Genomic DNA, 24550 nt, shown 5'->3' on the forward strand with positions numbered 1-24550 from the left:
CTCTCCATGTACATACAATTCTGTACTCTCCAAAAAGAATCATTAGGCTAGAAGCCAGTTAATGGGAATGAAAGAACATAAGGAAGTTCCAATTGGGGAAGTTTACATAGGGTTCCCCCTTCTTAAGCTAAGAGGAAGAACGACTTCTTGTATTAGCACTTCCTTAGTAAGTGGTGCATTTGAAATCCAGTTTAATGTTCTTCCTATACCATTTGTTTTACCAAGGAGAGTTCAGTTTAATTGTCGAAAAAGTTATTACAATTATAAACAAGAGCAAAAAGGTGTGTGTGTGTGTGTTTGACCCCCTTTCTTTTGTTTCTCTTTGAGGTATGGGAAATGGGCAAAATTCTTGCCACGGTTTCAATTCTCTGCCGCTGGCAACCCAGAGAATAGTACCAGAACATCACAGTGTCCCTGGGATCTTTCCAGGATCCTGACTTTCTTTAGTTAACTCATGCGACAAGATAACCCTACAGGAGTTTCTGGGGAGACAACGGTGTGAACAGTCTCAAAGGTATTCCTAGAGCCATACCTAACTTCCTCTCACAGTGAATTTATTTGCTGTCTGCAACACTGCGCTAACGAATTCCCAGAACTTTGAGAAGGTCCCCTGCAAGAAAACCAGACATCCCTGTGAAAAGGATGCCACAGAAGAAAAGCTGAGGGCTAGCTCTGGAGCCAAGTACGGGTCAGGGGAAGGGAGGGCAAGGCTGAGCTCCGGCGGCGGCCTGGACCCGCCTGCCAGGACGGCCTTGGCCCAGCCAGGGGGAGGTTGCGGAGGAAGGGGCAAGTCTCCCGGCCTCCAGGTGCTAGCCGCGTGAGTGGGCGGAGGCCCTGGGCGCCTCACCCCCTGCTCGGGAGGTGCGTCCGGGAATCACCCTGGGTCCCGCTCCGCCCCGACGCCGGGGGGTGGGGGTGGGGGCGGGAAAGACGAACGGCCGTTCACTCGGGCTATAAAGGGCCCTGGGCCGCCAAAGCTCCCCTCAGCGTCCTCCGGCTCCGCCTTCGCCGCCTTCCTCCCCGCTAGAGCTCCAGTTCCCGCTCTGGTTCCAATCGACCTTCTCGGGCTCAGCTACTCGGGCTGCAGCAGAAGATGGCGGCTTCCGAGGCTCCGGCCGACAGCTCTGAGGCGGCTCTGGCTGCAGCCCTGGCGGATGTGCCGGAACTAGCTCGACTTCTGGAGATCGACCCGTACCTGAAGCCCTTCGCCGGGGACTTCCAGCGCAGGTACCGCCTGACGCCACCTCAGCGTTCTCTCCCCCCATCCCCCCTCTCTTCTCAGCGGACAGGATGCCTTTCAGGCGCGAGCTGCGGGCTCGGGCCGCCCCTCGGTTCCGCCGCGCGCAGGCCCCGCCCCTTAGCGGTCCCGCCTCTTGGGCCCCGCCCCGCCGCTCGCTGGCCCGCCCCCGAGCTCGGAGGGTCGCAACTTCTTCGGGTGGGCGGCGGGTTGACCCGGTTTCCTGGGTCCAGTGGCTTTCAGAGAGTGGTTTGATAACTCTGGCACCCGGGCGGGCGTGGCGGCCCTGAATAAACTTTCCTCCTCCCCTCTCCCTGCCGTTCGAATCCGTGGTTTTGCGCCATTGGGTACGTGCTTTGACTCCCAGCACTAGTTTCCTCAGGCGCTCGACCGAGCGAGGCAAAGCCGCGGCAGGTTTTCTGACCTTTGCGTTCACGGAGTTGCCCTGTGAATTAGCGTGTGCGTAGCACTCGGCGTGTGTAATCGCGCGTTTGCCTTCTCCGTGTATTTCATTGCAAATACTGCGATTTTTATGTCCAACACGATTCTTTCCGGCAGCTTGTGTTCTTTCCTTGTTACTATATCCTTGTTACTCTCTCAGAGGAGATTAGCGTATTTTGGCCACTTGATTTCCCGCGGGCCAGCTTTGATGAGTAAACGTAGAGCGACGTTTGTCAGCACCATTTGTCTGTGTTTGGCATGGCCATCCCGAAGAGGCAGAAAGGCCTTTGGAGCCACACTTCTAGAGAGCGATTTAGGAGCTTTAGGTTTAGTTGGTCCCCTCCTCATGCTATAGGAACTCGGTTTAGCACCATAAAGTTGCTGGGATAATCATTGTAACAGTCGTCAGCTTAACTTCAAAGGTATCGTTTTTAAGACGGAAACAGTTGTTAGACCAGTGATGGTAGTTGTATTTGTGAGATAAGCGCATTGTGATTTAATGGTTTTCTGACCTTTTAGCCAAGTGACTCCAGGAGGACAACTACCATGGCAACAAAATATGCATAGTCGCATTTTCAACTAATAGAAAATTGCCGTTTGTTTATTTATTTATTTATTTATTTATTAAGATTTTGTTTATTTATTTGACAGAGAGCACAAGCAGGGGGAGCAGGAGAGGGAGAAGCAAGCCCAATGTGCGCTCGATCCGAGTGGAAGGCAGACACTGAACTGACTGAGCCACCCAGACGCCCCAGAAAATGGCTGTTTAGTTATAGGCAAGAGGCAGTATTGGGGGTACTGGAACAGGGTTGATTTGGAATTTGGAAAAAAAAAAAAAAACGAAGTTCATAACTTGGCATTGTCATTTACTACCTGCATTTAATCCAGCAACTGTTTATTAAGGATTCCCTGTGAACAAAAGAAGTGGAAGACACAAAGTTCCACGTAACATCTCATTGCAGAGCTTGTATATCCTAATGAATGCGCTCTCCTCGAAGTAGTCACCTTGAGCTGTTGCTCAGTTGGTCAGGTGATTGGGCCCTTACACACCCTTATGAAATTGCTTTCAGTATTTACAACTTACATTTTCAAAGTGACAGCATAATCTTCATGGTTAAAAATTGGATTTGTTGTAGAAATAGTTAAAAATTTTGAGCAAATGGTGGTGGTCATATTTTTTTGATGTGTTTATTAATGATGATCCTAGTTTATTTCTATGCTTTGTAAATAACAAAAGACATTTCTAAAAGAAGACTTGTGGGGTGTTTGTTTCCCTACCTTCTTTAAAACAAAAAAAGATCACAGCTGAAGAACAACCCTTGTTAAGTGTTTCTTTCTTGTAATTCACTTCAATGCCATTGGGATTGAAGCAGTTAGGATCCTCTTTTATGATTTGTCAAAATTAATGAGAGGGACAAAGCCCAGAATAAGGAAGTGAAGGGAATCCAGTGTTTTTGATGAAAAGGCTAATCCAGTGGCCCCTGGTATCTCACTCTGACCTGGATTCTACTTCTGGCCTTGGTTCTGAGTAATTGCCATTTCCAGCACACATGTTCCATTTAGGCATATCAAATAGTAATTTGGGATTTTGCAGTAGCAACTTCTATTGTTAACATGTGAAGAATAAAAGGATTCTTCCCTCATAAAGTTTGGTCCTGGTTATTTTCTATTTTCTGTTTGTTTCTACTAACCCAGTGGGACATTGTGTCCTTGGCCTGACACGAATATACACCCAGTCATTCAGGCCCAAAGTAGTGCTTACCAAGGACTGAAGAAAATTTAGGTCCCAAGTAATGGTATTTAAGAATGGGATGGGAGAGGTCATTTCTTGTCATTGATAGACTGTCTCATTCTTTCCCAACTGAAGTATCTTCATTAACAATTCTATTATGTACATTTGTTGTTCTTGTTTACCTTTTCTGTAACTGTAAGAATGTCAAAACAAGTGTTAGGATTAATGAATTACTCTGTGACGTAAAATAAAAATTAGTACATTATTGCGTTTGATAGTCCCAATGATGGTTACCTTCTCAGATGGGATTTTCCTTTTGGCTGTCCTTTTTTTTTTTTTTTTTTTTTTTTAACCTATTATATTTTCTATTAGTTGCTGTGATCATAATTTTAAAATCTTAGTGTTTTAAAACAATAAGATTACTTGTCCTTATATTACATGCCAATGTGTGTCAGGCTCTCCTCATGGTCATCACTCAAGGATTTAGGATGATGAAAGCTTCGTTTTGAAACATGCTGCCATAATGTTAGCTGTAGGGAATACAGAACATGTTAAACCATACACCGTTTCTTACAGCTTTTGCCTAAGAGTGAGTCACTTCTGTAGACAATGTTATTTTGGCTAGTGTAAGTCAAATGTGATGTCTGGGCATGTGTGTGAAACAGAGAATTGACATTTGTGTACAGCTTAGAGAACAGCACAGTTGCAGTTGCACTTGTCTATACTTTGTGTTTAAAGTTTATTAATATTTTTAGATTTTAATTTAATCCTGATGACAAAACCATGAGGCAGGAAGGTTTTTATTTTTCATGAGTTACAGATGGAGAAGCTGAGATTTGGTTAGTTGCTTAAATTCACATGGCTAGTAGTACTGCAGTTGGGATTAATCTTTCTTTCTAGAACTATTTTCAACAAGTTCACAGACAATGACTTCTTAGTAATTTAATGGATACATCTTTCTTTCTTTTTCTCTAGCATTGGACATTTTGGATCACTTATTGGATCCTTGAAGCCATTGAAATGTTTTGCTTTTCTTTTATTACCTCTGATGGCTTTTCCTCTGTCTCTGACCATTTAACATAAGAGATTCTCAAGGCTCTTCCCTATGTCCTTTTATGTATTTCTACTTATATACTTTCCCTAGGCATTCTTCTCCATCCCATGGATTCCATTTATGTACTGAGGCTGCCCACATCTGTCTTCAAACCCAAATCTCCTGGTCTCGGTCATATTTATAAATACCTTCATTTTGATGTCCTAGAAGTGCAAAACTCAACATGTGTAAACCAAATTTAGGGTTTTTCATCCCAAACCTGTTTGTTCCTTTATACCCTGTCTCCCTGTGTGGTGGCCTATCTACCAACTGCTCGAACCTAAAAACTTAACATTTATCCTTACTTTTCACCTCTTCTTTCTTCTTATCTCCAGGTAGAGTCAATTATAGCTCCTGTTTTTCAACCACATGCCACTTTATATTCCTACTGCTCTCATCCTACTCATGTTGTTAGCATCTGTAGCCTGGTTTACGAAAACAGCCTCATAATTGCTCCCCCTTTTTACATTTCCTCAGCAATTTTGCATGGCTTTTAAGGTATAATACAGACTACTTCTCATGATGTGCAAGATTCTGTACTATCTGGTTTCTGTCTACCTTTTTAGCCTCATTATTGGACCTTCCTTCTCACTCTATACCATCTAACCAAAGGGTCTTGAGAGACAGCTCAGATGTGTGAGAACCGTTCTGTAAGAGACAATAAAATATCACCAGTATAAATTGGAATTGTATCCACTTTATGCGTGCACTCCTTTTCAATATTGAAGATTTTCATTTCTTTGAGCTCACAAGAAGGTAGGGGTCTAGAAAAATCATGAATAAAAGGCAAGTTTAAGAACCAGAAACATTTTTGATTTTTATCAGAAGTGACTCCTTCAGCTCAGTGGAAATGAATTAATAAGTGAACCCTTTTATATATTTTTATTAATATAATTTTCCTCTACCCCATTAAATAGATCTTTGACAGATGTTTAAAGGATATCAGTTGGCAGTGTGCCGGAATATTATTCTGTGTTGGAAGTCACGTGTTTTGGTCTAGACATGCTTCCCGCTGTGCTTCTGTACATGCTGTTCGTTCTGTTTTATGCAGACTTTGCTGCTATCTTAAATTTCCTAAACATGCTTCTGGAAACAGCTTAGAGAGATATACCTTCCCTGATTTCTCCTCATCCTTATACCTTCTTCCAGGCTGGCTGAAGAGCCTCACTTCTTATCTGCCACCTTGAACATCCCCATCCTAAGGGTGTTCATCCACTGTCATGTAGTTGTCTTTCTGCCCTTTTGTATCCCTGGCTAGATCGCTTGCTCCCATGTGTGGGTGCTTTCTCTGTGTAGTATGTTTATTCTTGTCTTCTCAGTCCATAGAACCATACCTGGCTTATAGGAAACAGAGTAGCATTCTCATGAAGGTGTTCTTGTTCTGAGTCTACTTATTTTTCATAGCAATAAATCTCAGATCAACTTACCTTGAGCTAAAAATGTGGGGAATGCTAGGCTCAACAGAGTAGAAGCAGTAGTTACCAGAGGATTATGTATAATAGTCTAGGGAAGGAAATATATGTTCGAGTAAAGAGCTAAAGATAACTAGAGAAAAATCAAGAAAATTATTATTAATTAGATATTCTCACAGAGTCTAAAGGTTTAGTTGCCCGAAGGGATGTTCAGTTTGAGAGAGCCTGATGTCAAATAGTGTGCTCAAGAATGGGAGAACTGTTTTTTGTGACCCCAAGCATACCAAGTGTTACAATTACAGTGAACATCTCTATTGGAAATGAAAATAGCTTTTATATGGTAGCTAATCAGAGTGGGAAAGCACTTTGGAGTTGGTGTGTCAGCAGCCACACCAAAAATTGATTCTCACAGCACAGAAATTTTATATCATAGCTGCATGGTGCACTTTTTTCTCAGTGCCTGGCCAAGTTGTTGGCTCTGAGGAAAGTCAAATGTCAGTGATTCTAGAAGGCAGGGAAAAATCTAAAGATTACAAGATGTATCTTGCCCACTCTTCTGTACTAGTAGATTTATTTGCCCTTTGCAGCTGCGATCTGTACTAACTCCAGTTACTCCTGAATTTTCTACAGTGATGGGCAAGAGGCTCTGACCTCTTTTCATTTTCAAAGTGCCTTAAAATGACTTGATGGAGCATTATGGTTTAGTTTAGGCTCTGGTGCCTGCTGTACCACCTCCTGAGAAATGACTCTTTATGTGATAACTTCTTAGAGGATTCAGTTCGGCTCCCACCAAGCTGGCCCTAGTTAGTCAGCAAGGTGTTAATATAGTCCCTGTGAAATGTACTATAGTTTTAGACTGATAAGAATATCATGCTGCTGTTATTTGAAAGCATGTATTAAACTTCAATTATACATTTGTAGATATTAAAGGAAAACATGAAAGTGTTTTCATTGAAGAGAATTGCTACTATCAGTTCATTCTAAAGTAAGTTTATATTTCAGTAAAGAGTACGTTCTTTTCTTGTGATGTCTGCCCCTCAGTAGATGCTTACCACTGTTTTGAATCCAGGGTTCTTTTGTGTTTAACATTCCAAAGCGGCATAATCTGTTTTGTATTTAGAGTATAGTACATTAATGAAAGGTAAAACTGCATTAAACATCTGTTACTATACAATCTACATTCATTAATTTATTATATAGCTATATTGCATCTTACTTGATGTTAAGCTATAGAGACCAACTCGTAAAACTAGTGTTTTGATGTTTAAATGATTAGAACAGTTTAGATTCTGAGTTTAGTTTCCTAACATGTAAAATGGGAAAATGTATAAAAATATATATATGTAAGAGCAAGATGTGTGTGATGTAAGAGCAAGATGAACTTTGAACTTGAGCTCTCATGTGTGCTAGTAGTTTTGGATCTGAGTGCAAATTAATCAACCTCTGTAAACCTTAGTTTCCATTTCTGAAAAGAGTGGGATGGTACCTACCTTCTAGGAGTGTCTTGAGGACTAGGGATATATTGAAGATCCTCAGTAAATTAATAGTTATTTGATGATGATAATATTATAAGCAAAATAGCCTTCCATCATAAATATTCACTAGGATATTGTTTTCAAAAGATTTTATCATTGTTAGCTTCTTCGATACTGTGTCTTGAAATCAACTATCAGATTCGTAACATGACCAGAAATTCTCCACAATTCTTCCATTTTGTTGGATGACATCTTTACTTTAGGGATTCTTTCTTTTTTCCTAGTAGAGCTATTGTGTGAATTAGGTGAGGAGGTGGTAATGTTAATCATAGTCTAGTATACAGGGAAAAGAATATGTTTAAACTTTGATCCTTAATTTGGAGAGGAAATGAGAAGGCAATTGTCTGTTTACTATAAGCTGAAGGCAAGATGAGTTCTGGTATAATGCGCACAAAACTCCCTTTAGAGAGAGAGAGGTAAATGCTAGCCTGCAGAAACTCATACTCTTCTTTTGATCTTCCTTTTCGGTCTTTTCTCATCTTTTATCTAACTGCTAACTGTTCATATTCTTGGACATCAAACAGCTACAGGGATTTTCTTCCTCCTGAACTCTGGATGGTTGGAGGACTGGTCATATCAAGTTTACTGATAAACAGGAATAACTTTGAAAATAAGAAAAAATATATAGCAGCAGCTTTAAAGTTTGAAAATAAAAGAATTATCCAGCCGAGTCCGAACATATAATCTATTAGTAAGAATAAAATTTAAATCCTGTATCTTGCCTTGTCTTTTCTCTCTCTTTATTTGATGATTTCAGTTATTTTCAATATGCTTGATTTTGCAATGAGTTGTATAAAAGAGAAAGATGGAATATTCATGTGTGTTTTAGTAGATCCATTGAACAGAAATTACAGTGAGTCACAGTCTCTGGGTATGTACTTTAGGTCTGTAATCTAAAGTAGGATAATCAAAGGGATTGTCCTGGGTGGCTCAGTCTGTTAACTATCTGCCTTTGGCTCAGGTCACGATCCCTGATTCCTGGGATCGAGTCCCACGACAGGCTCCTTGCTCAGCAGGGGAGTCTGCTTCTCCCTCTGTCTGATGCTTTCCCAGCTTGTGCTCTCTCTCTCTGACAAATAAATAAATAAAATCTTTAAAAATAAATAAAATATGATGATTAGAAACCAAGTATACAGGTACACTTCTTGTGTAGGTAACCTTGACGTTTTCCAAATATTTAGCAAGTAAGAATTAAATATTTCTTTTACCAATGAAATCATGTTATTCGATATCATATCTAAATTATTTTCATTTTCATAAATTATTAACAGCCACAGGTTATATTTAATTATGAATCACTGCATAATATAGGTATGTTCTCTGTTACAAAAGCATAATAAAGTCAATTATCATGTAGGTCTGTGTAACAGAAAACCCAGTGTGCCCTCAACTAACAGAAAAGCCCACAGACTGATACAAAGTACAACTTTGCATTTCTGACAAAGGAAGAGAACGTGAATGGTTTGGGCTTTAGCGCTGAGCCATCCTTTATCTTTCTGTTCTACCATCCTTTGCTTGTGGTCTTTCTTCTTACGCTTAGAAGACGGCCGGGCACATCTAGGCCCCACATCTGTTTCCCTAGCAGGAGCGTGTTCATTCCAGCTTACTCTGTCCATTTTAGCGAAGCATGTGTTAGATTTCCTGTAAACTCCATCTAGGTCTTTCAGTTTACAAATTATTGACTAGAACTGTCCCATGGTCATTCTTAACTGAAAGTGAGCCTGGAGGGTTAAGGCTTTTTGTTACGTACACCTTTCAGAGAAAAGTCCTTTGGCCTCACCTATGTATGGTGAGAGCATCCCAGAGCTCTTCCCTTTGCTCCAAAAGCTGACACTGTTTCTGCATAAGATGAAAACCTTTAGTGAGACTATATGTTGTAGTTCTCTAATATCATATCTGTGTATAAAACCTTCTGAGCAGAACCCAGGTATTTTCATTTCTCTCAAGAGATGTCTACAGCCACATCCCTCAATATCACCAATCTCTTGAGTCATGGCTTTCACTTTCCTAAACCTGATCTGTGTTTTTTCTGGATTATTTTCTTAGAGAAATATAGAGACTTTGACTGCTCTGGTCCAAAATGAACTGATTGGGTCTCCTCAGCTACCTGGCTCCAAGACTTGGGAGCACCACTGTCTTTTCTTTTTAATTTCACAGATTATTACTCTTAAAAAATAATGAGAATATTTTGAGAGGAAATGCGTTTGTCGGTTACTAATAACTTTTCATGTATTCTTGGGTTCATTAAAAAATGATCTGATTTATCTTTAAGTTATATCGTATTTGTAAGGTTGGAAAGAAGAACTAAATTAAAGATGTCAGTTAATTTACGTTCAATCTTTAAACACAAATTGTCTTTTGTTATCTGACAACCTGCACATTTATGAGGCTTTACCAGTATACCTTCCTGTCCTTTTCTTTTGAGAGCTTGAGATGTGTGACTGTCATTCTCACAATATACCTAGCACAGACTTTTTATATAAATAAAGGATTTTATCATCATAGGTAAGTTTAGTGTTTTGTCTTTGATAATAGGATTAAAGAGCAACTTATGGAAGAGTGCAGTTCCTCTTTGGTGTCAGAGAAGATCGTTGCTGTGTCTGGGTCATATAGATTTTCTCTCCTAAGAGATTATGGACCTACTAGCCATGATCGTTCTGTACTATTATTTAGATCATGAGTAACTAATGTCTGATTTACTATTGGTTTTTAATAGTTTTCCAGTGTTTTCTCAAGAGGATTGGTTATTATCCCAGGATTTTGGAAGTTCACAAATGAGTTCATATTTACTATTTCCATGTTTTTTTTTTTTTTCCCTAGCTGTGATCTTTCTGTGTTAAATATCTGTTATTTGTACATTTTTATTGTTGTTTACGCATGGGAGTCTTCCATCCTCTTGATCGCTTCAGTTGACATGTTATGTTGGTTGTTTAAAATTGTGCTTGCTAGCGATAAGAGTGTAATGAAACTAACAGATCTCTTTTCGCTTCACTTCCCTAAGGTGCCCTTTATTGAAAACTCTATGCTATCCCTGCAGTAGTAGGTAAACCTCTACTCACAAATACAACACATAAGCAGGAAGTACATAGAGTATTAAATTAGCTGAAGTTTTGTTGCAGCAGGTTCAGAGTACCTTTAGACGTAGAAGTCTTTAAAAAGAAACAATAAACAATGAGCCAAAAAAAAAAAAAAAAAGGTTAGAGGACATTTAAAAATAGCATGAATTTGGAGACCTGCAGATTATATTAGACTGGATTTAAAGAAGAAATATTTTGAAATAATTATAGATTCATAGGAAGTTGCAAAATAGTTCAGAGAAGGCTCCCTTTCTCAAACTTGCCCCCATGGCAATATTCTTGCCTAACTATACTGCAGTCTCAAAACCAGGAAGTGAACATTGTCACAATCTACAGATCTTCTTCACATTTCATGGATTTTTATAATACATGCATTTATTTGTGTGTGTCCACTTTTTTGCAATTTTATTGAAAGTGTATATTGACGTAACTACCACTGTAATGATGATATGGAATTATTACATCCATGGACTTAAAGGAGCTCCCTCATTCTTTTATACTCACACTATTCCTTTCCCCCATCTCTAACCTTTGGCAACCTGTGGTTTGTTTTCCATTGCTATAACATGTTTTTTTCATTTTTAGAATGATATGAAAATTAAATGCTACAGTATACAATCTTTGGTTATTGACTTTCCCTTGAGATCTATCCCAGTTGCATAGATGAATAGTTTGTTCCTTTTTGTCACTGAATAGTATTCTACTGTATATATGTACCATAATGTATCTGTTTACCTGTTGAAAGACATGTGGATTATTTCTATTTATTGGCTAATTAAAAATATTGCAATAAAGTTGAGATATTCATATTTACATATGGGTTTTACTTTTCTGGGAAAAATTCTTATGAGTGTGAATGCAGGGTCATATGGCGAGAAAATGTTCAGTTTTATAAGAAATTGCCAAACTTCTCCATAATGTCTTTGCCATTTTGCATGCCAGTCAGAAATATATGCAAGATCCAGTTTATCTGCATTCTTGTCAACATTTGGTATTGTCACTTTTTAAAAAGTTAACCATTTTGATACATGGATAATGATAGATCATTGTGGTTTTAATTAGCATTTTTCTAATAGCTAATTATGTTGAAAATCTTTTAAAGTAGCATACTTGCCAACTCTAGATCCTCTTTGGTGAAATGTCTTTTCATGCCTTTTGCCCATTTTCTAATTGGGTTTTTTTTTTTTTTTTTTTTTAACCTTTGAGTTTTGAGACTTTAAAAAACATATTCTAGATAGAAGTTCTTGCCAGATATTTGTTTTGCAAATACTTGCCGTTTCATCTCCTAAGAGGGTCTTTAACAGAAAAGTTTTTAATTTTGATGAAGCCCAATTTATTGATTTTTGTTGTTGTCATACGGATTGTGCTGAGAGCTCTTTGCCTAGCTCTAGGATCTGAAGATTTTCTCTAATGTTTCTCCTGGAAGTTTTATTGGCTTACATTTTACATGTAAGCCTTTGACCCATTTTCAGTAAATTTTTATGTAAGATTTGAGGTTTCACTTGAGGTTTATTTTATTGCCTATGTATATTTGATTCTTTTTAAGGATCATAAACTGACATACTTGTATTAGGAAGCCACCTGGCCAAAAATAAGTTGGTGTTTAGTTAAATATCACTGAAATATATGAATGATGACAATTGTCATCTTGTGTTACAGTTTTTTCAATATTTAATTTTCATGTTTTTCTTATGCCATAGCATTACTTGATTTATATTATAAACATGTGCAGGTTGAATTTTAATTTGGCTTTTTAAGATTTTTCTTATTTCATGCCTTAGAACCCACCTGTTTGTCAGTATCACATATTGTTCAGTTCTATATTATAGAAAATATTGCTTTTAAAAACAAAGTTTCATTCATTTTGTCTGTTTCCTTGGCTTAAATAACAAGCAAACCTTCAAAAAAATTTTTTATACTTTTGCTTGTAGGAATGAATGTGTTTAATTTTAGCTAAAGTAATGTTAATATTCCTTAAGATTAGCTACTTTTTATCTAACTAAAATTAGCCTTTGGTTTATTTCAATCTTAATATTTACTTTGATGTTTGTCAGATTCATTGTGCTATTAATATAATAGAAATCAGAGCATGTCAATTTCCCGACAAAAATTGCTTGGGTGTTGAGAGATGAAAGTTCTTAGCACATTTATTTGATAAAATTTATAAAATTTATGAGGAAGATAGCTAAAAATTTACCCATCTTTAAACAGAAAAGTAAAGTGGAACTTTTGAGGATTTTTTAATTCTAATTACTCACTGTGATAAATATGATGCTCTGAATATCTAAAAGAGACTTCTGCCAACTCTACTGATAATAAGTTAATCATCACAATAATAATAATTACAATTTATGTACAAATTATGTACACATCATTTTATGTGCACTGAGTCTGAGATATGGATTTCTCAGAAGCTCCCAGGTGATGCTGGTGCTGCTGTTTCACAGATATTTTGATTAGCAAGGCACAGCATGACCCCAACCTCAATTTAAAACTCAGTAATGGGCCAAATTTTATTCTATAAATATTTAAGTTATATATTCTAACTTTTTTGAAAATAAATAATCTGTATATACTCATATAGTTAACCAGATTATTTAATTTTATAATGGTCACAATGATTTTTCTACTTACAGTAGGTAAAGGGAGTTTTATTTTATCATTATCAAAGTTATTTTTTCTTTCGTCTGCATTGTGAGTTTCAGTGTTGCATATATGTCTTTTGGATAAGATATAGAAAATGACTACGTATAGAAAACTATTCCCCACACTGGTGTTCCAGGGTATATGTGTGCATCTGAGTCATAGGCTGTTTAATTAATTTGTTTGTTTAACAGACCTATTTTTGACATCCTCATATTCCCAGGCATTTCTCTGTGAATGGACAGTAGGACAATTATGAGTAAAGTAGGCTTCCTCTCGGACAGGAGCTTTAATTGGGGAGATGAACGAATAAATGCAATTATAGTAGATATTTGTGCATAAAATTCAGTATAAGGAAGATGAAAGCATATCCAGTTCTGTTAAGGAAGGGGAGTTTGTACCACAAAGAAGTTCATTTGAATTGCCTGAAATTCTTAAGATACTTTATTTCATAAAAGAAGGACTGAGTCTTGAGGAGTGTTGCCAAAGCCTGAGACTTTTTTGGAAGGAGTTGAAGAATACGATAGCTATAATATTAATCTTCATTAAAACTATAATGAAGCTATCATATGACTTCTACACAGTTTTTGTTGCTTTAAAGTGAAAGTTGACTTGCAAAAATGGTTCAGTTGCAAAATATGCTTGTGTAAGAATTGCCACATTGTGTAAGAACTGAAGCCTCTAAAATAGTTCATAAATTATATTTGATGACCTATTAGCATATTTCTTTAACAGATAAACCCATTTGGAAGAGATTGTGGATTCTTTTTAGAGGCAATGAAGCAATTCCTAAGTAAGCTAAGGTCACCCATTCCTGAATGAGTCAGGGAGATATTTTGATGATTGTCACCTAGTCAAGAAGGTCTCAGAAGTGCACATGAACGCTGAGTGCCTCCTCCTGACCCCACTCTAAGTGTCTCACTTAGATTAGCACTACCCAATAGAAATATAATATCAGCCACATATGTAATTTCAAGTTTTCTAGTAGCTAATGGGAAAAGATACAAAGAAATGGATAAAATTAATTTTATAGTATATATTATTTAACCCAATATATTCAAAATATTACATATTTAGAAGAAGAGTTTTTATAGGAAGAGTTGGTATAGCTTATAAAGACAATGAAGAGAAAGATTAAGGAGGGAGAGTTTCAGTCAGCTTTGTATTCTTGATTACAGAGGAAAGTATTCCCATGATGATTCTAATTTTGCCTAAGAGAGGGAGTCAGCAATGACTGACTGCTGACTTGTTTTTAATTATACTTGAAGAGAAATATAAATGGGTGATGTTGTAAATGTAACGTGGAGATATGCCATACTTACTTAATTGGAGCTGACTAGGTGGTCATGTCTTCCCCAAGTCAGTTGACTTGTCCACAGTCACCTTTTCATTTAGGTGAGTCTCATTTATGTCATATTTTCATATGCTGAATGCCTTACATCTATCCACTAAAGCAAAAACAAACACAAAATGAAACTAAACAGCCAAAGTAAGTATGGCCTTTCTTGATAAAGTGAGATTAGGTAGCTCCTCTGTGCTGTCATGGTCCTAGACCTTCCAAGATGTGCCAGCCTTACTTTGACTCAGCCAATGACAGCTGTACCTAATTTTTTTGTCCTAAGAATCTAGCTTATTTACTGTGACTCATTATGACTTGCATTATTCCTGAGTTGGTCTCTGCTCGTAAGAGAGAAATGTTGGAAGGACTGCTCCGTGATCACTCTTGAAACTATTGACAGTCTTGTGGGTGGTGTGCATGCATGAACACGAGTGTTCTGTTACGACCTTTTCTTTGTGACTTGCTTTTCTTTCTTTCTTTCTTTCTTTCATTTTTTTTTTTTTTTTAAAGATTCATTTATTTATTTATTTTACAGACAGAGATCACAAGTAGGCAGAGAGGCAGGCAGAGAGAGAGGAGGAAGCAGGCTCCCTAGGAGCAGAGAGCCCAATGCGGGGCTTGACCCCAGGACCCTGAGATCATGACCTGAGCCGAAGGCAGAGGCTTTGCCAGGCGCCCCTGTGACTTGCTTTTCTTATTTTGACTATATGGTATAGTCTATATACAGTTTCTTCTGTATTTATACTTTTTATTTATTTTACTTCTGCTCACTTTTCATACTTAATAGTTACCATTGTAATAAAAAAATAAAAAAATAGTTATCCTTGTAATAATAAAAACATTACTGTTTAATCAAAGTATTTGTGGTCATGAAGTGCCAAATTCTTCCAATGGAATGCTGTTTTCCTTCTCTCTTTAGTATTGTATACTTCACGTTAGAGCTTCTCAGTTCATGCTGACTCACTGTGCATCACAGGGATGCCGGGTGTGTGTCTTGAATTTAAGAAGAGAAGGGTATATTTAGGGAACACATTATTGTCTTTTACTTGTTTTCCAGAGAGCTTAGAATAGAGGTTTTTATTCAGGGGGTGTTTGCAAGTAGATATTGGCTGGGAGTCTGGTCCCGCTTGTTCTGCATTATTAGAAATATAGAAATATTTATTCCTATTGTTGTTGGAGGGTCCCTAGAAACGCTTGAAAGTAATTCTTCTATCATGTAGTGGCCTGTGGTGGGCAAAACCTCTCTCACATATAGCTTAACCTTTCTCGTGTTTAATACTACTCATGAAGAAGATTGTAATTTGTGCATTGTGCTTTTATCAGGTTGCTGTTCCCAATGCAGTTAGTGTAATTTTTCATTTCCTAACTGTCCTCGGGCAATTCTATTTAACATGCTTTCTATTTCAGAACATTCTCCTATTTAAAAAACTTCTTTTGCCTCAGGCCCAACATGCTTTTCCAGCCAGGCCACTAGTAATTTCTATCCTTGCTGGCTTCATTCACCTTCACTGTTAAAATTTTATATAGATTTCCTAGGAATGTCTTTTTTTTTTTTTTTTTTTTTTAATGGCAAATTCTGGGATGCCTAAGCCTTCTATTTGTTGATGTTACTTTGATTTACAGAAATGACATTTTTATTACTAAGAAGAAGACATGTCTAGTTTTTATTTTTTCTTTCAAATCTGTGTTAGATTGTAAACTAGACTTTGTTTTCATAATGAATAGAATTTTAGCTTTTCACCTGAACTTCTAAAGTTGGCCACAAAATGTGCTTGAACACTAGACAACACTAGACTAACACTAGAATAAGAGGCTGTTTCACTGATTTTTAAAAAAGGGGCTTATTCAAGTTCATTTAGTAGGTAGCAAATTCCTTTTTAAGGTGGTCTCTTAAAAGTGAGTGAAACAAATTATCTAGATTGCCATCGGAATGATCATAATTTTGGCTTGATTTTAGCTTGAGGTAAAGCAGCATTGTAAGTTGAGGCTCTTGAAGGTGATTTTGGGTCTGAATTCGGTAATAATGATATACTGTAGAGGGATTTAGGTTTATAATGAGGACAGTCTGGTAAACAGAGGCATCCAAAAGAAAGCCTTTGTTATCATTAGCCACTCGCCACTCTGCTTTATACCAAAGTATATTTTGAAATATCTAATATGAAATCAAGTTTTTCAAGTGGTTGCAGGGAATATATTATAGAGAGAGATCTCAGTACTAAAATTTGAACTCTGACTATGATATAAATATGTATTATATATTTTTATATGTGTACATATTATATGTGTGTTTGTGTGTATAAATGACTTTTATATCATGTCTCATCTGATTCGGAATAAATGTTTTCCTGTTCGTCGTGGTGCTGATATCTGTGGAGAAACATGGCAGAAAATGGGGATTTTCTTTTCTTTGGGGATAGTCATCATAGTGTTAAAAAGGAGAAAGGAAGAGTACTTCTTTTTTTGGGTTATAGTTTGCATTTTAAATTTCATTGCTGTTCCTCTCAACTTCCATCTGTGTTGACATTTGGGAATTTTGTCGTTGCTCTTTCTCAAGTAGAGTGGAAAAGCTTAAAACAGAATTTACACTTTAAAATACAACGGAGGCTCTGTCACATCGCGATTCACTCCAGGTCTGAGTACTTTTTCTTTTTGGCCAAAAAAAAAAAATTTTTTTTCTTGTTGAACGAAATATTTCTCAAGCTTATGACACTACTCATTATTTTATATTATTAACAACCATTTGCATTAATGGAAAGCTCTGGCTGAAAATACAATGATAAATATTAAAATTTTAAGCACTTAATATTTTATAATACCAAAGAGATATTTTCATATGGATGTATTATGAATTAATTGCTATTTGTTAATGATGTTGTTTTATTTTATTTATTTTATTTTATTTTTTAATTAAGGTTCATTTGTAACCTTGGAAATAGTAAAAATGTGGATGAACTGCAAATAGCCATGAACAGATTGGGTGCTCTTTCTTTTTTTTTTTTTTTTTCCCTTAACTTTCTAAATCCCAGTAGGTTGGCATGCATTCATTTTCTCTCCCTCCCTCTACCCCCCTTCACTATCCCAACTGTGTGTGTGTGTGTGTGTGTGTGTGTGTGTGTGTGTTTGTGTGTGTATAGGAAAGAGAGAAAGGATCTCTTGGCTGAAGAACTAGTGGCCCACACCTCCGTTTAGTTACTGACAGGTTTGGCTGATTGACCTGTTTTAGTCCATTTAGACTGCTATAACAGAGCACCAAAGTGGCTTAAACAACAGGAAATGTATTTCCCACAGTTGTGGACATGAGAAGTCTCAGATTAAGGCTTTTTGGCAGATTGCAGTGTCTGGTAAAGGCACTCTTCCTGATTTGCAGATTTCTGTCTTCCCCCTGTATCCTCACTTGACAGAGAGGAGAGGGAGAAAAGGAGTAAGCTCTCTCCAATCTGTGTAAGGGCACAACCATTCATGAAGGCTCCACTGTCATCCTAATCACCTCTCAAATACCCACCCCTTCCTCTACCATCACACTGCGGTTAGGATTTCAGCATCCGAATTTTAAGAGGGATACAGGCATGGAGTGCATAAGTCCCTGAGACTATCTAGCTCTTAATGTTTGTGATGGATTTTGTGGGTAAAGTGAATTTTTAGATTTTAAACAGTGTATGTTCATGCTTGCGTGTGTGTCCTGCCACACTCTGAGACAGTACAGCAGAAACTCACTGTCATTTTCTAAGGCAGCCATGAGACTAGAGACCATTTAATAATAACTTTTAATAATGAAGGCTACATGATTGAAATTAAGGAACAGTAGATTTTGGGGGCCGTTATAAAAGGCAAAAAAGGAATATTGTAAGTCTCCCACATTTTTTACCTTCAAATTGGTAAGACTGGGACTCTTAAAAGTTCCAGGGTTCATGGGGAGTGAGGCAGAGATCTGGTTATAGGCAGACATAATTCATTCATCAGGTAGCCTGGGAAGGAATAAGTAAGCTATTTTTATTTCCTCAAGTTGAAATAATTATAATGAAATTTTTTTTGGAGAAAAATAAGATCTGAAAGGAAAGGATAGTTTAAGAGCACTTAGAGCATTTTAGTTTTCTTATGAAACATAACAATAAAAAATGGTGCTAACTCTGGACTAAACAGATACAAGTGGATATCATACCAATAATTAAGCATTCATTTTAATGTTTTTCTTAAGACCTTAAGCCATTTCTTTCCACTTTCCTCCTTGCCTTGTCATTAGAAATCTGTAGGTACATTTAACTTATAAAGAAGGAAGGGATGCAAATAATTTATATTAGATTTCTTTGTGTTTGATTTGGATGTTTCCATGTAGGAGCGATGTAGTAAAATTGGTGTATATTTTTGAATGTATTAGATAGGGAAGTATTTATTCTTGAGTAGATGTTTAGGAAGAGTGGAGACCCTACCACATAATTTCCCTATAATCGTAATAAAAGTTAATTGCTAATTTCAGAGACATTCATTAGGTAATAGACATATTTTTATGGTAATTGAACCCTTTATTCTGTTTCCTTTCCTCCTCTTTGCTTTCCATTGGTTCCATCTCTTTTCTGTGAACTTTAGTTGATTTTCTGGCTGATCAGCTGATTAAAGGTAAAGTGATAATAGCTGATAATAGCTTAATATTGTACTGTTATATACATTTAAATGACTATATTTGCAGGCTAATTGAAGATCATCCATTTGAGAATTTATGGACTTTCAGCGAGGGAGCGTTTTTGTTTTTAAACTGTGTCCACCTTTATGTAATGCTTACCCTTAAGAAAAGCCAACACATAGGGGCACCTGGGTGGCTCAGTGGGTTAAGGCCTCTGCCTTCGGCTCAGGTCATGATCTTAGGGTCCTGGGATCGAGCCCCACATGGTGTTCTCTACTCAGCAGGGAGCCTGCTTCTCTTCCTCTCTGCCTGCCTCTCTGCCCACTTGTGATCTATCTCTCTCTCTCTCTCTCTCTCTCTCTGTCAAATAAATAAATAAAATCTTAAAAAAAAAAAAAAAGCCAACACAAGCCTGGGTGGCTCAGTTGTGTCTGCCTTTGGCTCAGGTCATGATCCTAGGATCCTGGGACTGAATTCAGCATCTGGCTCCCTCTCCCTCTGCCCCTACCCTCTGCTTGTTCATATACACTCCCCCTCTCTCAAATAAATAAAGAAAATCCTAAAGAAAAAAAAAAAAGCCAACACAATACCAAAAAACCCCAAAACAAAACAATCATGATCTACACTATTGTTGTTATGTTTTGGAGACCATCTAAGTTTTGATTACTCTTTTCCTAGTAAACATACTAGACTGAGCTATAAGGAAGGGAAATTTCTGCAGTAACAAACCAAAGGCCCCAAGATAAGGCCTGGAATTGAAAATAGGCAGTATGAGATAACTAAAGCCATTATGAAATTTTGCTTTCTCTCCCTAACTATGCAAGTAGCCAGTAGTGCCTCTGGATCACCTGTGATAAATTCTGTTAAACTACAGATCAGGAGGCTTGGGTAGGGGCTTGCAAATTTGCATTTTGAACAAGTTCACAGGTGATGCTGCTGGACCACACTTTGAATGGCAAGGTCAAAGAGTGCATGAAGTTGTTGATGTCATTTGCTGACCACTTCCCCTCCAAGTTGTTAATTTTTCTTTTCTTTTCTCTTTTTGCCTTAATTGCTCCAACATATTTACCTATGTTTTCAATGAAATCATAGTCTTTCATTTCTTACAAGAATCCAAAGTTTTCTTTTTTTCCTTTTATTTTTCCTGTGGTGCTAGTAATGCATAAAAATACATTGCTGCCAGATCCTTACAGATCTTTCAGTTAAAGTTGATTGTGTGCTTTTATCTCTATTCTATAATTAAGGAGCCTGTGTTGTTGCCACTTAGAGTAATTCATCTTCGATGGTGGAATTTCTCTCTATAAGGGTTTAAACTCACCCCCATAATGTTTACAGTGTGCTAAAATATCATATTAAAACCAACAGAGATATTTTAGTGATCATTCCTGTGGAAATAGCATTACTTCAGCTCACATTCCTGATATCTTTCAGAGTTTTTTGTGTGTGGAACAGAATGAACATTTCGGGTTTTCATCACAAATGAATCATGATTCAGACTTTCAATTAGAAAAACATTTATTTTTCCACCTGACTTTTCTTAAAAATTATCCAGTATAATCTTGGTTGTATATGTATTCAAAATAATCTATGCCCACAAATTCAGAGAAGGAAATGTTTGTGTTATAATCTGCTGGGGAAAATTAATGCAAGAAAATATATCTTAGCAAACTGCTCTGTAGAAGTGGTTATCTAGTGGGAGTTTTGTACTACAAAGGGAAGACTGAAATAAGTAAACTGTTACATTGTTAATATTATTTAGGATCACATTTTCTTGGAGCTAAGAAAAAAATTCAGGTGTGAGTTAGACAAAAATGGAAAAGTATAGCTTAAATAAAAGCACTGTAATAGATAATGGTTAATTTTAATTTTAATTGTTTATTATGGGCTATACAATGGTATTCTTGAAATTTAGAAAAAGCCTTGCCTGACTTACATAAAGTTTAAGAGGTGTTTATGTTTAAAAAATGAAAATAAGAAAACTAGCACAAATATATTCCAAAGGAGTAGAATATATGAGTCAGTCCTCAAGGGATGACAAGGCAAGGTAAAATTGCCTTAACCCATATGGGAAGCCTAATGGAAAAGATTCAAGTCAGTAATGAAAATACTCTCAATAAAATCAAGTTAGCTAGAGAACCAGTGTGATCACATTATTGTGTTGCCTAAGTTTATGGATAGATTAAACTCTTTTTCTATCAAGAAGAGTTAGTTTCTTAGATCCAAACTCTCCTGAAATAGGCATTAATTCACTCAGTATTTACCAGGTAGTATGTTAGGTTCTTGAACGTGTGTCTTTATCTTTTTTCTTGAGTAATTATTGCCTAATGGGAAGTACTAAGAATAATCCAGTGATAGATGCCAATATACCAAACTTTCCTGATAACCAAGATGTAAATAAATTCCTAGTTCTGGAAGACACATACCCAGAAGTTTTTTCTGAGCTTCATGAAATATTTTATTTAAAATACAGAAACTGGCTGATTGGTACATTGACAATATGTGTGTTTTGCAGTATCATTTGGTCTGTGTTCTAATCCCAGTCCCCTGACTTATTAGTTAAGTGACTCATGGGCAAGTTATTTAATGTCCCTAACCCTTAAGTTTTGAATCTATAACATGAGGATAATGATAGTAGGTTTGCTGAGATTTAGTGAGGATTAAATGAAATAATCCGTGTAAAGATTGACAAGAGGTAATAGTGCTCAGTAAGTATTATTGATAGTGATAAGGAGATATAGGTGGTAAGGTGATCTTAGGAATTACATTCCAGGGCATACAATTTTTATGATGCTATAAGCTGATGAAGGTAACAAAGACATAATACATAATCACCCCCAATCCCTAAACGTTAAAATTTTTCTGTAGATTTCTTTCCTTAAGGGATTGTAGTTACTACCATAGCTTTAAATCAGGGCTTTCCAACCTATGGAGAAAGATCAGTCTATTATATATTTTTAAATATATATATAATCTAATAGAGACATACTTTTATAAAATTCAACAAAAGTATTAGAAAAAAAATAAATTTAAAAGAAAAGCCCTAGTTTTTATTACAATAAAATATATAAAAATACTTTGTACAGTTGCTATAAAAGTTTCCAGATGCTTATTCTCATATTCTCTACCTATCTCATTATGGACCAGTGATCATAGTTGGCAGCTCAGCATTGGTCCATGCATCACATGTTTGAGTAGTACTGCTTAAATATATATCCTGATTTACTTCAAAATTTATATCTATACCCAAATCTTTTCTCTGGTCTTTAGATGCATATTTGGTGAAGACCATCTCTCTCTTTTAAGTAAATGGTACCATGTATCTACTCAGTAGAAATCTACCATTATTGATTCCTTTCTTTCCTCTCTCCCCCTTCTCCTACCAGTTCACCTCTATCCTATTGAATCTTACCCTTGTTTTAATTTCTAGTGTTAACACTCTAGTCCAACCCACCATCATGTCTGATCCAGTTTGGAACTTGACTTCCTGTTTCTACTCATCACCGCTTACCCTTATGTTTACTAGAATGATTTCTTATTTTTTTGGAAATAGTCTGTTTATAACCTTTTAATGCCTTTATGTTTTAATTCTAGTCTCCTTGGCCTAATGGTATGTAATAATTACATCTTCAAAGGGTTAGGAGGAAATTCCAGCATTCTAGGTAGGTGATTATAGTAGTTTAGATTGAGGTGGTGGTTGTGTAAATGGAAAAAAAAATACTGATTCAAAATATTTCTTAAGTATTAAAATCAATATGAATAAGCCAGAGGTAGAGACAATTTTTGCTTCTATAGAGAATAGAATACTATTCTTAAGATTTACCTGTATGCCTGTCAGTTCCTTCAGGCCCATAACTGAGTCAGATCCTAGGCTTTCACAATGACGTTGGCATTTTAGGTAGAAAGCTAATCTGTGTTAACAGCAACCTGGAGATAGTGTACTGAGTTGAATTCTAAGAAAAGTAGACTAAGGAGGATGGAACATACTAATATGAGTATTCATAATATTCATTTTCTAATTCTGAATATTCTAATATTCAGATTGAGCCAGATTTATCCATATTGAGTGTTCTTAACAAGAATCTGGATTTAATTTAATGACTCCAACAGTTTGCTTGCTTATTTGACTGGAACTTGAGCTGAACAACAGGTAACATTTAATGAGGTTGAGATGCCTGAACATTCCTAGGCTGTGAAGAGGAAGAGAGGCTTGGGAAGATGGGAATGGGAGAATAGGTTTATCATGTACAGCTTTATCTACCGTGTCACTCTGTCCTTCATGAAGTCACACCTTTGATTTATAATTTTAAAAAGTAATGGTGAGAGGAGCAGACCTTTGCAGAAGTAGCTACAGGCTTGGAAATGCTATTGAGATACGTTGCCTTTGAACTGAACTCATTGATTTTAGTGGGGGTTATGGGATCTGGTAGCAAAACACTTGATTAGGTAATTGTAATTGCTGTAATAGTCTTCAAGTGTAGAGTGGCAATCATTGTTTTGAAATGTAAGGTTGTGTGGTATGAGTAATAGATCACAGTGTCCTTTGGAATATGATATATTGGTAGATTACCAAATTTTTACCTGATCTATAAAACTGGGGAAATTCTATGTACGTTGAGTAGAAACTTGACTTGTGTTAACTGAAATAGGGAGAACTGCTTCTCTTGCAGTCATTTGATTAAAGGAGAGGCTGATTTCCCTTGAGAAAGGACATAAAATACCACCATGCATATGTTTTAAATCTTTCAAGCCTTTCCCAAGGAGACCTGCTGTTTACCAAGAAGAAGCCCAGACTTTTGAGAATTTATAAAAACAGAATCTGGGGTGATCCTAAGGCTGTAAATGCCACAGTGGCATATAAGTTAGACTTGAAGCTTCTGTAGGTCACTTGATCTTCGTCACTATGGGTCCAAGTGGCTGAGCAGACTGATGCTGTAGTTAATTTCCAGTGTCCTGAGTGCATAGTAGCAACAGACTTGGAAATTGACAGTTTTCACACTGACTTCTTGTGGAATGAGGACTCTTTAGGAAGGATCAAGTGGAAGCCTCTAGAACTGCCCCTCATTAACAAAAAAGAAAAATCCTAAGCAGTATTGCATCCTTGGAAATATTGCTGCAAGTGTGGCCACTCTCAGAGACTTGAACAATATAACAAAGATACAAGATTCATATAACATTCCCTTTTGATTTGCTGATTTGATGGATGATCTCAAAGAACAACTGTGGACTAAATAAAGTAAACCTAATTGGTGTGACTCCAGTTGCTTTGCTTTCTAAAATATAGTGTCAGTACAGTCCTTGGTACCTGGTATGCAGCAATTGATCTGGTGATTTTTTTTTCCCTCTATGCCAATTAGTAAGGATAGTCAGAGACAGATGGCCTTCAGTTTGCAGGGAGAGCTGAAAAACCTTCATATTTTTAGAAT

At 36.9% G+C, this 24550-nt stretch overlaps 1 protein-coding gene across 1 annotated transcript in view; it reads left to right on the top strand.

Moving 5' to 3' along the window:
- The first annotated feature begins 693 nt into the window (after nucleotides 1–693).
- The window catches only part of GBE1 (1,4-alpha-glucan branching enzyme 1), a 278156-nt gene continuing 254299 nt past the window's right edge, over nucleotides 694–24550 (top strand). Inside the window, exon 1 of the mRNA XM_059164440.1 lies at nucleotides 694–1227. Within this exon, the coding sequence (XP_059020423.1) occupies nucleotides 1094–1227 (134 nt within the window). The 5' untranslated portion in view covers nucleotides 694–1093. The remainder of the gene's footprint in view (nucleotides 1228–24550) is intronic.

The sequence above is a fragment of the Mustela lutreola genome, chromosome 2 (assembly GCF_030435805.1).
Source record: "Mustela lutreola isolate mMusLut2 chromosome 2, mMusLut2.pri, whole genome shotgun sequence".
Classification (NCBI taxonomy): domain Eukaryota; kingdom Metazoa; phylum Chordata; class Mammalia; order Carnivora; family Mustelidae; genus Mustela; species Mustela lutreola.